General features: G+C 33.6%; 1 protein-coding gene across 1 annotated transcript; it reads right to left on the reverse strand.

The window, feature by feature from the left end:
* Positions 1–1,184: 1,184 nt before the first annotated feature.
* Positions 1,185–14,999, reverse strand: LOC123309176 (HMG box transcription factor BBX). The gene is made up of 6 exons (XM_044892146.1): positions 14,728–14,999; positions 12,777–13,052; positions 11,223–11,543; positions 10,479–10,759; positions 7,560–7,963; positions 1,185–3,883 (listed from the first exon to the last, which is right to left on the reverse strand). Exons 2-6 carry the CDS (start codon positions 12,984–12,986, stop codon positions 3,342–3,344), a joined length of 1,758 nt encoding a protein of 585 aa, XP_044748081.1. The 5' UTR covers positions 12,987–13,052; positions 14,728–14,999; the 3' UTR covers positions 1,185–3,341.
* Between the last annotated feature and the right edge of the window lie 162 nt (positions 15,000–15,161).

The following is a 15,161-nucleotide window of genomic DNA, read 5'->3' on the forward strand; positions in this document are numbered from 1 at the left end:
GCCTCCCTGTTTAGGCGTGATCATCCTATTATTATATATTATGCAGTCCTAAGCACATTAGTCGATAGACGACTAGATTTCGGCTCAGTCACAGCCGTCTTATTTATCTAAGAAGGCTGTGGCTCAGTTAAGAGCGAGGCAATCTGACTAGATATTCCAGCTCATGCTATGTCCAGCTCAATGTTGGATCCAAATCAAGATCCAGGAAAGTAACAGACCCATCCAGACCAACATCATAAGTAAGTCTTAGCGAGAACACAATTTTGACGCTCTTCTGTTCATTCACCAATAATTCGTCCGAGGTAATCCAATCCATGGCCCTCGTCAGCGCCATAAGCGTGTCGAAAATCGACCTACCTACGGAAAATTCCAAAAAAGGTGGGGTCAAGACCGAACGGTTGAACAGAGGTCAATGAAATTTCAAGATTTATTACTAAGAATGGCTATTTTAGAGTATGAACGGCATTGAGATCTGTGATATTTCTGGAAGATACGTGTGTCGAAAGTTGATCTTCAAAAAATGGGGTCAGACAAACCGGTTCAATATTAGAGGTGTTGTTTTTTTAGAATATGTATCACATTTTGATCTACGATGATTTTTCTGGGAGAGGCGCGTGTCGAAAATTGACGAAAAATATGGGGTCAGTTTTAAATTCGTCAAAACCGAACGGTTACACCGAGGTCGATGAAATTATGAGATTAATCATTAAAAGAGTTGTTCTTTCAGAGTTTTCGTAACATTCAGTTCCGCGATGATTTATCTAGGAGATACGCTTGTCGAAAGTTGACGTTTGAAAATTTCCGAAAAAGATGGGGTTAAAAATTCGTCAAGATCAAACGGTTGCACTTAGGTCTATGAAATTTCGAGATTTAATTACAGGAAGAGCCGAAGAGCTATTACCTCGGAATATGCATCACATTCGAAACGTTTTTCGCGACCATCGAAAATTGCGTGTTGAATGCGCCTGGTTCAATTTTAAACATTTCATGGTTTTCTTCTTAAAGTAATTGTTAACAAGCTGCCAGCAGTCTGAATAATTCTGTTGAATATTCCGCAATGAAGAAGAAACATTCACTCTTCGAATGGCCTTTATTCAGTTGGTATTATAGTTGATTATCCTGAATATTCAAATAAATTGAAATGTGTTTGCTGGACTGCTCAATCAAAGAAAGGTAACATAGAGTAGGTAATAAATCTTTATTAAAATTGATACATAAGATGACCTCTACAAGGCATGAATTTTTAGTATAATATATTCCATATAAATAAATAAAAGGCACAATCTATACAAACATCTCATAAATAAATCTTTAACTCTTCCACTGCGTTCTGTACAAAAATAGTATCACATCCTTTAGATCACCACAAAAGTCTCTCTAGCAATTCCACTTTGACTATTTTCAACCTATAGGTTATTGGTCAATATTTTTTCTCCATGCAATATAACTTTTTGATAATTGCTACACCTATAAGGCTTAATATAATATTTTTGGTCATTTCTTAGTACAGTTATGAGTTTGGAAAAATTCGCTCCTTGCAAAATGCTAATATTCACCAGGTAAAAGCGAAACTATTTTCTTCATAACTGTCAATATGACTAAGGGAAGAAGTATGTTTCCTTAAAACTAGTCAATAATCAATACATGCATATACTCCTCCTGGTATTTGGGAAATTATTGCATTTCATAAACTATACACAACACTTAATAAAAATAACATTTGGTTTAATATGGGTTAAAATATTAAAACTTCAACATGTAACAATGTTTTAGTACTTGTGTATTTGCGAGTTAATCTTCGGAATTTCTGTTTGAAATGTCTGTCCTGCAGATTAAACTCGCCAAAAACACAACAGATTAATATCTAATAAATTTACAAAATGAGAATAGATAATAAAAATAATCATACATTTATCAAAAAATAACTGAAGCTATAAAATCAACGACTTTAAAATTATGGAATCGCATATGCATTTGTAATTCATGAAATACCTAAGCAAAAAAAGTGGCTGGAAAATGGCAATTTCAATTCAAATTTAACGATTCTGAATTTTAAATTCGTTGTCCATTATTTTTAGAGAATATATCTTCTTAATAAACCATATCATTTCACAATACAACAAATTCTTATTCTGACTCATTAACAATCATATATGTATTTGAACTTTCCAAAAAAATTCCATATTCCATAATAGCAACTCTTGGGATAAATTCAAGTGATGAGATATTTCTTAAGATATGCATTGAATTGTCGCAAAAAAAAAACTTCTATAGATCCGACTGTAAATATCCAGAGTATTTACACTATTTTGGACAAAGTGTTGAAAAAGATAGAATTTTGCAGATTATCTTAGGAGCAAATTATTTGGAATGTTTCCAGAGCAAATATGAATCGTAAAACAAAATTTTTTTCTTTCAAATCAAAACAAACTCTAGTCTCCATTTCCGAAATCCAAATCAAAATAGAATTTTACTCTGAAATAAAAAATTTTTGATAAAAAATGAATACTAGGTCACACAGCCTTTGTTCAAGTAATTTCCAAGCTTTGTGCGGTGAATAGTGTAAACACAAAGTGTACTGAAATCTCAGAAAACAGTTATTGGCCCACTAAATTTACCTGAAGATTGAGGCACTGACTAATTATCTATTAAAATCTTTAAAAATGGCCCATTCATCACTAGCTACGTTTCTATTCCACTTCAGCAACACACCAACATGCTTCCATCGAAAGCAAAGAAACAACCCTAAAAGATTCTAAAACTAAGAAGCAAAAATAATGGAATATTTTCGCGAACTTCATCATCTCTTTATCATCAGTCTTGTGTACAGAGTGATTTTATAAAAATTTGGCCGATTAGAATTTTTTGCAGTTTCTTTCACAGAATGAAACTCCTTCCGAAAAATTGAAGATTTGATATAATGACATTTATGGACTAAATTATCCTCTGAAGTTTTTTTTAAATTAATTTTATTGGCGGAAGCGAACTGAAGTCCAAAACCATTGGGAAAAATCACAAAAAAGGTGAAGTTTTTTGTACCATTATTATATTTTCATGAATATTTCAGGTATATCACAGAAAATTTGCAAGGTTCCTGCTGTTTGAGTATTCTATAGATGATTAAGAAAATAGTTTCGGCAGGGAATCGATTTTTTGTAAGAAAGCATGATCTTTTTTTAATTTGAAAGCAATGTAAGTCTGCAAGATTCGAACATTAAATTCGAAATTTGCTCAGTGGAAAATAATGTAAGATAGTGATGTTGAACGATTTTTTCAAGCACTTTCAAAAATACTGAATCGATTTTTTTTCTACAGAACGACGTTAATACTCAATGAGATTATTAAGTTTCGTTGATTTTTTGAGTATTTGCCGCGACTTCGGCCAGTGTTGCCAAACCTGCTAGATCACTGATGAAATCCGTTTTCTGCTTCTTTTCCAAGTGAGTGATGCTATGTTTGTTCTTCCTCTTCTTGGAACCAACGAGAGGTTCCGCTTTTTTGACCCTCTTTTCACCGTTCCTCAGATTTTCGCTGCTAACTTTTCGTAATTTTTTCTTTTTGCTCTCACGCTTTCTCTGAACAAAAGCTTCATAGCTAAGGCATGGAAGATTACCGATTTTTAGGTCGAGATTGAAATTCGAACCCGAACACGGTTCCGATGTTTCGGAACCGCAACGTTCCTCTTTATCGTCTTTCGTTGAAAGATGCAACACCTCGTTTTCTTCATTCTGAATGACAGATAATTTTGTACGTTCCGCTAAGCGCCTAATGGTGTTTTCGAGATTTGGTGTTACGATTTCTGGTTTACGTTCAGACATCGGCTTCTCAGGATTAGAAGTATCTGATATCTTGTGTTGGGTCAGTTTGGGTTCCTTTTTGTTACCTATAGAATGAGAATATGAGAAAATGATTCAATTTTTTTTTCACGTATCTGCAACGCAACATGAAGAGTAATGTTGCCATTTATGTTTATTATTCATTCTGTTCACGGATAGACAGCTTAATCAGAAAAAGATAATAGTGAAAATCAACATCTAGAGCCGGTTTATGAGCCAGAATAGAAGACTTGCGATGGCGACTTAGAACATGCGTAATAATTAGAAAAATTTATGTAGAATCAGAGCCAATCAGATTAATGGTGAATTTCTAGAGAACTGAAAACGGAATATATGATTTTCACAAAAATGAGCTTTTAAACCGAGACACATGTTTCGCTTTCACAATAGCATCTTCAGGTGGGTGGAGGTAAACTGAAATATTTGGTAGCGAACGAGGAGATATAATAAAATTAAGCATTAAACTCTACTCCTAAAAATCTAGAGTAGACGGTTACGGTGACGTTCGTCTAGTTTCTCCTATTTGTCACAAATATTCAAAATAAATTCAGTAATGGGGAGTTACTGAGGTCAACCTGGCGTATAATAGTATGATTCTTAGTGCTGGTCAGGCCCATCCACTGATTCCCGAATGAACTATCCAATTTGAAAAGTTATGTATTTTTGTGATTCCATATAGCTCTGATATGAAAGCTGTTTATATCTCTAGCAACGGTTCTTTTTAGAAATAATCTGAAGAAAAAAATGAATCTCATTCACCATTCACCCATACTATTATAATGTATGTAATTGAAACATTCTATGTCTATAGAATAATGTAGGAGATACTCGACAGTTAGTGATTATTTCACTTTCATGCTGATTTTGCCTTGAAGATGTGAGTAATATATTAGTTGAAGAACCTAAGAGGGAAATTAGGGATTTACTCGAGCGTGTCAGATTAATATAAGGGGAGATACTTTGTACCCTGTACCTCTACCAAAAATTTGACATATATTATTAATATATAGGGGGAATTGTCCAAGACAGCCTGTCAGAATAGTAGAAAAATGATCATTGTACATACTCGAGCCTGTCAGATTAAGATATATGTATTTGTTTAATTGCATGTTGAAAAGTATATATTCTCTTAATCTGACAATTTAAGCGTGACGAAGAAAAATGTGTGGGAGGGCGCCAAAGTTGCAAAAAACGTCACGTATACATTATCGAGCGCGGTGGCTTTTTTCTAAATTTGACGCTAATGATCCAAGAAAACGGAAAAAATATATTCTGACAGTTTCAGCAAGCCGAAACAATAAAAATGAGACACTTAGGGCATATCTTAGGGCAGTATCTTAATCTGACATGCTCGAGTATGTAGGGGACGATGGGGTAATTGCGGACGCGGGGTAGAAGCGGACACGGGGATATCTACTAGATCCTTCTCCATGCGCTCAGTTATCATGACCAAGTTATCTAGTTTCAATCATCTTTAGTGCGAAGAAAACAGTTACTACCGGTGCTCGTTCATAGTTTTCAAGATAAGTCATTTCGAAAAATTTTGTAACTTTTGATCTAATTTTGAGCATTAATCATTTTTCTTGTGGTTTATATAGAAAAAGTGATGTCGAATAGTAAATAATTTCTATCGATTGTTTTGTTTCAATAGAGGTGATGCTCAAATAACATTCAACAAAATATTGTACCAGTCTCAAATTTTTGTTTTATTATTTTTGCAATGCCAATAATTTGCGAACAAGGCAATCACCCCAGATATAATGAATGAAAAATAATAATAATTATTGTTTGTTCACAAATGTTTCGAAAATATATATGAAAGACGTACAAAAATAATTTTGCAACAGAAAAAATGAACTAATTCTGCCTTTTCTGCTAACTACTATTTCTTAGACTAAGAATATTTGTAAAGTGCGGTGGAACATCGAAAAAGGTTTTATCTGTGTTTTCCTCAATTAATATTTACCTCAATTGAGTAAATGCTTGAGTACCCTAAACTGTTTGCAACTAACCCAACACACGTCCGCTTTTACCCCAAATGATTCGGGTAAATACGGACAGAAAGGGTGTTGTATTTCTTGAAAAAAACAGTTTTGTTCATTAATCCCGTGAAATTATGAATGATAATTCTATAGTTGATTAACCAAAGATTAATAAATTAATAAAATCAGACTGATAAGTCATTATCTACAAGTGTTATACTTATATGACATATGAGTATATGCTATACCTGCAATTTTTTTTACATCTTTGAGAACCTGCAGACGCTTTCCCCACCGCTGAAAGTGTATACATCATAGAAACTTTTTTCTTTCTACCATATAATCTTCGAAATCCACTAGGTCTCCACGACTCTCGAGTAAATCCCGATTTATCATCGTCGGCTCCCCAACTATATCGACGTATAAATATTTTTTTTATGATATGAGATAAAAAAGAATGCATTCGTATTTAAATTACGAAGTTGTTCTTTCCTAGCCTCAGTACAAGAGTTTAAAAAAATAAATAAAATAGTTTAGTATTCCTGAAAAAGTACATGTAAAAATTTTTTTTCAACAACATATCAAAACTTGGTAATATCTTCAAGACAAATTAAGATATCATGAAACGGTTTCCACTAAAGGACTTTTCACTAAAATCGAGCCCAGAATTCCTTTCAACGTTTTTCCCTAGAAGTACCAGAAACTGCCAAGATCAAGCAATTTGGGATACCCTGTACCTACTTCAATTCCCCAAAGCACAGTCTATAAAATCAACCCACATCGAGGCGCTTGTTATGCATCACTTACATTTCGAAAAAAAAAAAGGATTGAGAAATCCATTTCAGAGGACAGATTAAGAATCCATAAAAAAAATCTGTTCAACTTATTGTTAACACGCTTAGTCGCAATTTTGAAGTTAGCGAGCTTTATTTCGGTAGGGTTATAAGGATCGACGCTATTCACAAGTCTATTAATTTTAGTGGAAATCGGAAGAACTATTCATTCGAATTTTTCAAAAATCATTGTGGCACGCTACAGTTCGCAACTTTGAATCTATCCATGTAAAATTTTGAAAGCTGGTACACGCCAGGATTCTGAAATGCTCGAAACTTATTCATTTCAGAAGATACTCCAATAGGTAGATTTCTTTTATTTAGATTCCTCTACAATGCGCCACCTCGTGTCAAGTTTTGTAACCAGCAGTTGGTACTTGGTGGTTAGTTTACATCCAGCAACAGAGAACATTGTTAGTGTCATAATAGGAGTTTTCGCGAACTCGTAAAGCGAGAATGTATTAAATATACGTATCATGTGATCCACTTCGAAGATAGATCTACTTTAATCTTGTTAGTATAGATTCACTCACTCACGAAAGAAAACCCTTCACCCACCTGAAGATACTACTGTGAGAGCGTAACACATGTCGTGGTTTCAACTCATGTTAGTGAAAATCATTTAATTCTGTTTTTAGTTCAATTATGGATTTTCATCAGTATCGGCCAAATCAATTCAATATTGCATTTTTGCTGGTGTAAATATCTTTTAAAGTCTTTTCATTCTAACCCGAAATACTCCACATAAACATATTTAAAAAAATATGATTGAGAAAACGAGATTTATTCAATATCCCTTTTGACAATCAGTTTACAGGAGATTCCGCTTCATGATTCCTCTACATCATTTATGGTTCAGTAATGGAGAACTGGAAAAAATTAGAAACAGAATTCTGTAGAAAACTCACCTAATAACTTTCCTTCAACCATAAACTTCTCGTACCTCTTCCCTTTGCACTGTCTTCCTGACTTTCTTGTATTTTCTCTTTCCAGATCTGATTTATTGAAATCAGCAGCATCATCGATGAGCATTTTGTCGACAACTTTATTCACAATATCCTGATTAGTCATGTTTTCTTGTTTTTTTTGGTGCTCTGATTGGGGGCTATTACTGTTTTCGTTGTCTTCAGTTACAACAATATTTCTAGACACTTCTTTGGTATTGCTTTCTGAAAATTGTTGGAATATCCTCTTTTTAATAGGCTTCGGAGGTAGAACGGCTGCTTTAATCAAATTGACTGGACTTTGTAGAGAGGTATCACATAGTTCTAATTTGTTGTTGTTCTCGCCCAATTCGAACATTGGACTTTCACTGGAAAAGTAATAATGTGGAAATGATTTTTATATTCTTCAATGGATACCTCCACATCGCAGGAGGCTGGATGAACAGAAGATAACAAGACATGGTCATAAGAATAAGGAGGAAGAAGAAGAAGGATACCTCACAACAAGCAATGGCCTATGTTAACAGCAGAAAGATTTTTTCCATTATTTATTACTTCCCTTCACGAAGGCCTTATAATTTTCATTCACGATTCCAAAGTTTTTTACAATGGTGAGCAATTGGGCAATAATTCACAATTGGAAAAATTGTATCAGAGAATCTACAGGGTATTTCAAGGACTAGTCTTTCCCCTGAATCCACCCATGCTCTATTGCTAATTGCTCATAAGAAAGTTTCTGCATTTTCCTGGTGACTACTACCTACTGGATGACCTTGGAAGTCATTTCAAAGTCAAATTTTATTTTTCAAATGAGACCGTACAGAGTGAGTCTTTCATTTATACAGGGTGGGCAAAATTGGTGGTACCTGAACTACAACTTTTTCAACCCAACGAGATAGATGAAAATGCATAGCACATTACGATAATCTTTTTTCGAGAAACTAATAATGCCATCAACTGAATTCCTCTATCTTCTTTTGTTTTCTAGTTATAGGTCAAAATTGAAATTTCAACTTTGGTCATTATCTCCGTTTCTGTTTGAGCTAGGATATTGAAATGAAAACATTATAGAGACACTTTTTTTATAGCAATCCATTGGCGTACTATGATATATTTGCTGAGCTATAACATGAAGATGTACTTTTTCTTATGAAAACAATATATGTATGTAGTTTAAAATATCTCAGAAAGACTGAGGGCGAAGTATGATATATTTCTGAAACGGTAAAAAAATGGCGATTCTTTCTGAGTCATTTTAAACTACTGTTTTCATAAGAAAAACAAAACTTTATGTTATAGCTCAGCAAAGAAACCTGTAGGAAAAAATCAAACGGCACTGGATTGCTATAAAAAAAGTGTCTGTAAAATGTTTTCATTTCAACATACTAGCACAAACATAAACGGAGATAATGACCAAAGTTGAAATCGCCCAAATTTAAATTTTGGCCTTTAACTCAAAAACAAAAGAAGTTAGAGGAATGCAGTTGATGGCATTATTAGTTCCTCGAAAAACGACGATATGAATGGCACATTCATTTTCCTCTATCCCCTTGGTTTAAAAAATTATAGTTCAGGTATCACCAATTTTGCCCACCCTGCACATATATTTTAACAGTAGATTCTTGAGGTCAAAGAAAACACTTTTTTCCTTTACCATTTCTTTCCGAAGCGACCTAGATAAGAAGAAATAGATATTTTAAGCATTCCTAATGCGCTATGCCATCCCTACAAACCTGACATCGAAGTTTTTCCAAGCATTAAATATAGCATCCAAATATTGCAAGCTAATACATCAGAAAAACAAGCATAAACTCACTTTTTCTTTTCCATTTGGTAAAAAAATGTAGGATTTATAATATAATAAATGAGTTACCGCAATTAAGTTGGCGATAAATATTTAATAATTTTTTTCTTGACTTCTATTTCATTTTCGATAATAATAACGAATTCAGCTTGCAACAACCTATATTAGTTTTGATATCCATCTCCAATATGTAATCATTTATTATCGTTGTTTATTCCATTTCTACAAGAGTTATCACATTCAAACATAACCCATTTTCATATCATATAAATAAATTAATGATATTTTCTAGAAAATTCAAACGTTGCCAAACAAAGAACACTATAATGACAACAAAATTCCCTTAAGAATAACGAGCTAAACCTATGTCACTACACATATGTAATGTGTAGTGTAGATAGAAGTAGAACGATGTGTTATGTTTTAAGATTATGTTATGTTTGTTTATTCAATGTAGCAAATATTTAATTCTGTAGATCTTTCTGAACAGAGTTGCAAAGTACCCGATTTCTCAAATTTAACACATTATTTTTGAATATCAAATTACTCGAAAACGGCGCATTATACGAGAAATATGAAGAAATATGAGAAATGAAATAGGAAAATATTACGTTCTGACATGGCCTTTCCTATCTGAGCCCCCAACGCAAACTAACTGGAACTGGAACGAGAGGTTAATTCGGCTGGAGAACATTTTAGGGGAGAATACTATATATAAAAGTTTCTGTATTTTTGCCTGGCTATCCGATGGCGACTTCAACTTCGACCAAGACCTTCAAGGTCAAATGTGATTCAGAAATGAAAAAAGTGGAAAATTTTACATATTGATATGGCCTGTTTGACCTTGAGTAGTAGATGACGTCGCTGTAAAATATTTTCTAAAAAAGTAATCCATGCCAGAATTCCTGTGACTTCGCCCTTGACCTTCAAGGTCATTTCAATGTCAAATGCCAATTTTCGAAAGGGATTTTGAAATTTTCATGTTGAAAATGGAAAATGTCACGTTCTATGACCTGCATATTTCAATCCGTCAACATAATCGATAAACGCAAGTTAATGTTAATATTTGAAACGCTTACCTTGGAGTTTTTCTGTTTTCACAGCAATCAGTCAATTTGGTGATGGCAGACGAGAAATTATTGTTCATAAGGGTAGTCAGGCTCCCCAATTGACTCTCATCGGCCAACTTGCCAGGGTTGAACTCATTAAAATTTTGAAGATTAGCGTGACTAGGACTGGACTGTGGCGAAGGTAACTTTGTAAATATTTGTGGTGGTCGGACTGTTAGGGTTCTCAATGGTGGCGCCGGTAATTTGTACCATTTGAAATCGGGGTTTGCTGTCAAAAAGGCATCTTTGTACTGAAAAAAAAAGATTACAATTAATTAATTTGCCTGATATCCCATCAAATGTTTCAAATGAATCATTTTATGTATAATTTATCATTATTTCAAGAATTATTACATTCCACATAGTTACAAGAAAAGTGAATTTTCTGTCTGTAATAAAAAAATTTTTTCGATGCCCTCAAACCTCTTTCACGTAAATAGCGTGTGCACAAGTCAATTTCAAGCTCCACTATTAAAATGAACCTAATCTTTTATTATTCCACAATAAATCATTGGTTTTGAGCCTCTGTTATAAACTAACCTTACTAAACTAAAAAAAAAATGAAACAAAATACAAAGAAGAAAATTTTTGTTTGTTATTTGTTTTGATAGAAATTCAGGGTAGTCTGTGGTTTCATCCACTCTTATTTACGTATCGAGTTGCGCATAAAAAGAAAATCATGTTCAATTAACGTAAGAATCACAAGTAACTTACTTCATTCGCTAAATTGGTGAATGGAGTTTTGTCCCCCTCTTCTAACAAAGACCACCATTCTCCTAGAATCTTGGTAACGCCACGGTTCTCCAAATTGGGAAAACGTTCCCTAACTATAGGCCTATGTTTCTTACAAAATATGAGAAAGGCATTCATTGGTCTTCGAGCATGATGGGAAGGTGATCCGTTTTGTTCTTCCTTAGCAGACTCCTCCACTCGTCCTACAGAAGGTTCGTCTTCTATTTCCTGCACCTCAATTATCTTTTCTTGGACCAGATCTTCCTGATGTTCAGATATGTTCTCATTTATCCAACTGCTGACCTAACAAACAAACAATGTAAGGTAAAATCATGGAACTATTCACTTTGGGATTATGGTGCACAACACTATAAACAGGTCTAGACAATAAATTTTCTATTTCGAAACCAATAAAGTAATAGGCGCATATTGAATATCAATAAACTCCAAATTTTCTGCACAAGGTGAATTTTGTCATTGATTATATATGATAAATATTGAGTACTCCATGATTTTATTCTATTGTTCATATTAAAATTTGAAAAAAAGTAGAGGGGTGTGTATCGTAAAGGGTGAGAGATTTCAAATTCAAAAACGCATAGGGAGACCTGCTTTTGAAATTACATATCCATGGAATGGTGGATTTCCTAAAATAATAATCACTCAAAGAATAATGGTCTGATTGCAGTACTCTCCAATCACAAATTGTAAATTATTCCGTAATTTAAAAAAAAAAAAGGGCACAACGGTAATCAAATTACCGTTCATTTATGGCCATATGCACCGTTTCATTAAACTAGATCAATTCCTTAAACGTCTTTTTTTTCCCTAGTTGGTGTTTTGTAAAAACTTTCCATGCCCATGTCCGCTACTTTTTCCGATAGAATATTTGCATTTGCGAAAAATATCATCATGAGATGGTTCAAATTTAAATTTTGCTCCAATAAGTTACGAAAATCAGAAACCGGCTTACAAAACATACTTTTTCATTCCGAAATGTTATCTTTAAAAGGGCGGAAATATCAACCTCTACAATATTCGCCATCACAACTTTTTGATGCTTTGTCAAATTAAAAAATTGATTTACAAAGAGACACACAGACACCTATTATAATTTTTTGAAAAAATTTCATAGGGTCAAATGGGCTCATGACTATTTTTTTTTTTTATTTGCCCCCTTGAAGTGCATGCCTACTTATGACAATTAGGGGAATATAATGGTATAGCAGCCTACAATTTGTTTCCCCTAGGTCAAAAATTAGGAGGAGACGGACTTGAAACAAAAATTATGTGATCCCCTAAATTTAAATTGACAAACCACATCTTAAAATCTGTCCCATCAATTCAGAAACACCCTTTATATTTCAATAGTAAAATGGGAAATTTGCAGGATTATGATTTTTTTGGTGATATTGAAGTTTTCTGACTTCAATAATAAGCCAGAAAATTATGAATGCAATTCAAATACCTACCAACCCTACATTTCTAATCTCAATGACGGAATGCAGTTATCACTTCTATGATAAAATGTCTCACCTTAATATTATTTTGGTTGAGAGCTTGCTCAACCTTTTCGGGCTTGAAAATATGCTGGTTCCATATTTCTTGTATTTTATCATTCCCATTCATCATCATATGGTCATTGTTGTTCTCATTCAATCTACAGTTCATTCTGTTGTCTATTGGCAGGCCCCCAAAAGAGTTTGGAGTTGAGACCATGATACTGTTCCCTAATGAATAACTCATTATTGAAGACACGTTTTATTCTTTATCTGAAAGCTCCAAGAACTCTGATTCTTTGCCATTGATAATCTAGAAAAATAAATTCCTCATCAAATTTTTCTCATAATAGGGAAACGTTTTTTTCAATCAGTAGAGTTCCGAAATTTCCCAGTATTCAAATAGGTTGTTCAAGAAATATGTACGAGAATCTTTTTTCGTTTCGACATCAAAACTCCAGAAGAAATATTTTCGAATCTAACTGTTCTATTCCTACAAAGACTTTGTGTACTTATTCAGATAAGGTTTGACTCATGATTTCTAATCAGCAAATAATTTTAGTTCGTTGGTATCAAGTATAGGCAGATTATATTACCTAGTGCTAGAATATTTTATTGTTTCCAGTTAATGTGATTGATGAATGCGATAAATATTGATAATTGTTAATTCAACTGGGGGGATACTTTTATCCCTTTGAGGTGCACAATTCAGAAACTATTCTAATTACTGAAAGGATAATTTTGGGTTTCATCAAGAATAAAAAAAAATGGAATCGTATAACTTGAATATGAAATAACTTGCTCCAAAACAACGATGACGAAAGCTTGATACATTTCTTCATTTTATGCATTAGACTCGAAACGGGTAGGTATTCGCAAGTAGGTAATTGACGGTAATTGATAAATAATGAAATCGAATAATACCAATTTCAAGCTATCGCGCAATATTGGAGTAGGTACGTTTTGGAATAAAGGAACCCCAATCTCTAAGCCGAAATTTCGACTGAAAAGTTAGAAAATAAAAAACTACTCCTTCGGAACACTGTTCCACTGATCAAGGTCAAAAATGTTACAGTACCATCGCCACCAAGGTAATTTGAGTTTACGATTATAAACAAGCCCAAAACCAGTATGAACTTCATGAGTTGTTCCCATGGGTCATTCTATTGGTATCTTCCAAAAAATGCCCAATTTGTGAAATAATAAACGCTGTTAAACGCATCTTTGTTACTCATCACGTAGCTATCAAGGAATTTATTGGGTACCTATACTTACTTTGTTTACAATAAATTCTCCCATTAATTTTTATCAGAAGATCAAACTGTTAAATGGAGAACTGGAATTTGAAACAAACTAAAGTATTTGCACGAAATACCAAAGCAAAATAATTAGAAATTCCTTGCGAACCCGAAACCAAATCCAAACAGTGCAACTCGAATTGAATGGAGCAATAATGATATGTGCATTAGGTTCAAAAATAATGACAAAGATCCACTTTGTCATGAGAAAAACTAACGATAGAATCCAATCAATAGAAGGAAGTTTGAGGTGAAATTTCTTATTGCATTTTTAATCACGTAAACTTGTACAATTCTTGAATAAATTGAATCACTACCTACCAAATAAAACGTCTACAGCTCCAAATCACGATGGAAAAAGTAAATTACACTCTAAATATTCCTTACGAAAATATCTCACGTTAATAGTTCTACAAAGAAAATAATAGGTATCGATGGCATTCGCGAAGATCAATCAAAGAATGATCCCGAACGATATGTATTTTAGTGGGTAACCATTATTTTTACATTCCTCTCAAGGACGTTCGAAATATTCACAATTTCATCTCCAAATTACGATTAATCTGCCGTAATCAATTAACAATGCCTCATTTTTAGGTAAAACTCATTTGAATGGATAAATATGACGTTGTTTCATTCAAATGCATATAGAAAAGGCCTTATTTTATTGAGAAAATTGTTCAAACTTACCTTTAATCAGAACACCCATGAAAATGCTTTGGATATCACATGACGTCACTGTTGTTGAAATGGATAGAGAACTGTTTCACTAACGTTTTGAATGGATATGACTTACGAAAGTATTAATACGCGTTTGATTTTTCCCAATTCTCACTTGCCCGTTCAATTTATGTCATACTGATATTGTGTTTTTGTCAAATCGCCCATTTGAAATGAAAAGATGTCTGTGTTTAGGTTGTCTGGTCCGTCAGCTGTTCCCCCTTTCCTCCCGTATCAATTAGGTTCATGTGCGCCGTAACTATCGATCTTCGGGCAAGATCGGTCATTTGCGAACAGAGGCGATAAAGTTTCATTGGAAAATCATAGTCAAGTTGAGACAAAATAATTTGGAAACTTGTCCGCTGTCCTCAATTTTAAATTTGAATTGAATATGTTGCTTTCGG

The sequence above is a fragment of the Coccinella septempunctata genome, chromosome 3 (assembly GCF_907165205.1).
Source record: "Coccinella septempunctata chromosome 3, icCocSept1.1, whole genome shotgun sequence".
NCBI classification, from domain to species: Eukaryota; Metazoa; Arthropoda; class Insecta; order Coleoptera; family Coccinellidae; genus Coccinella; species Coccinella septempunctata.

Excerpts from the sequence above, each read along its gene's own strand:
- LOC123309176 (XM_044892146.1), bottom strand. The coding sequence starts at position 12,986 with ATGAGTTATTCATTAGGGAACAGTATCATGGTCTCAACTCCAAACTCT. Across the intron at positions 11,544-12,776 it reads TCAACCAAAATAATATTAAG|GTCAGCAGTTGGATAAATGA; the intron begins GTGAGACATTTT and ends TTTGTTTGTTAG. Across the intron at positions 10,760-11,222 it reads TCACCAATTTAGCGAATGAA|TACAAAGATGCCTTTTTGAC; the intron begins GTAAGTTACTTG and ends TTTTTTTTTCAG.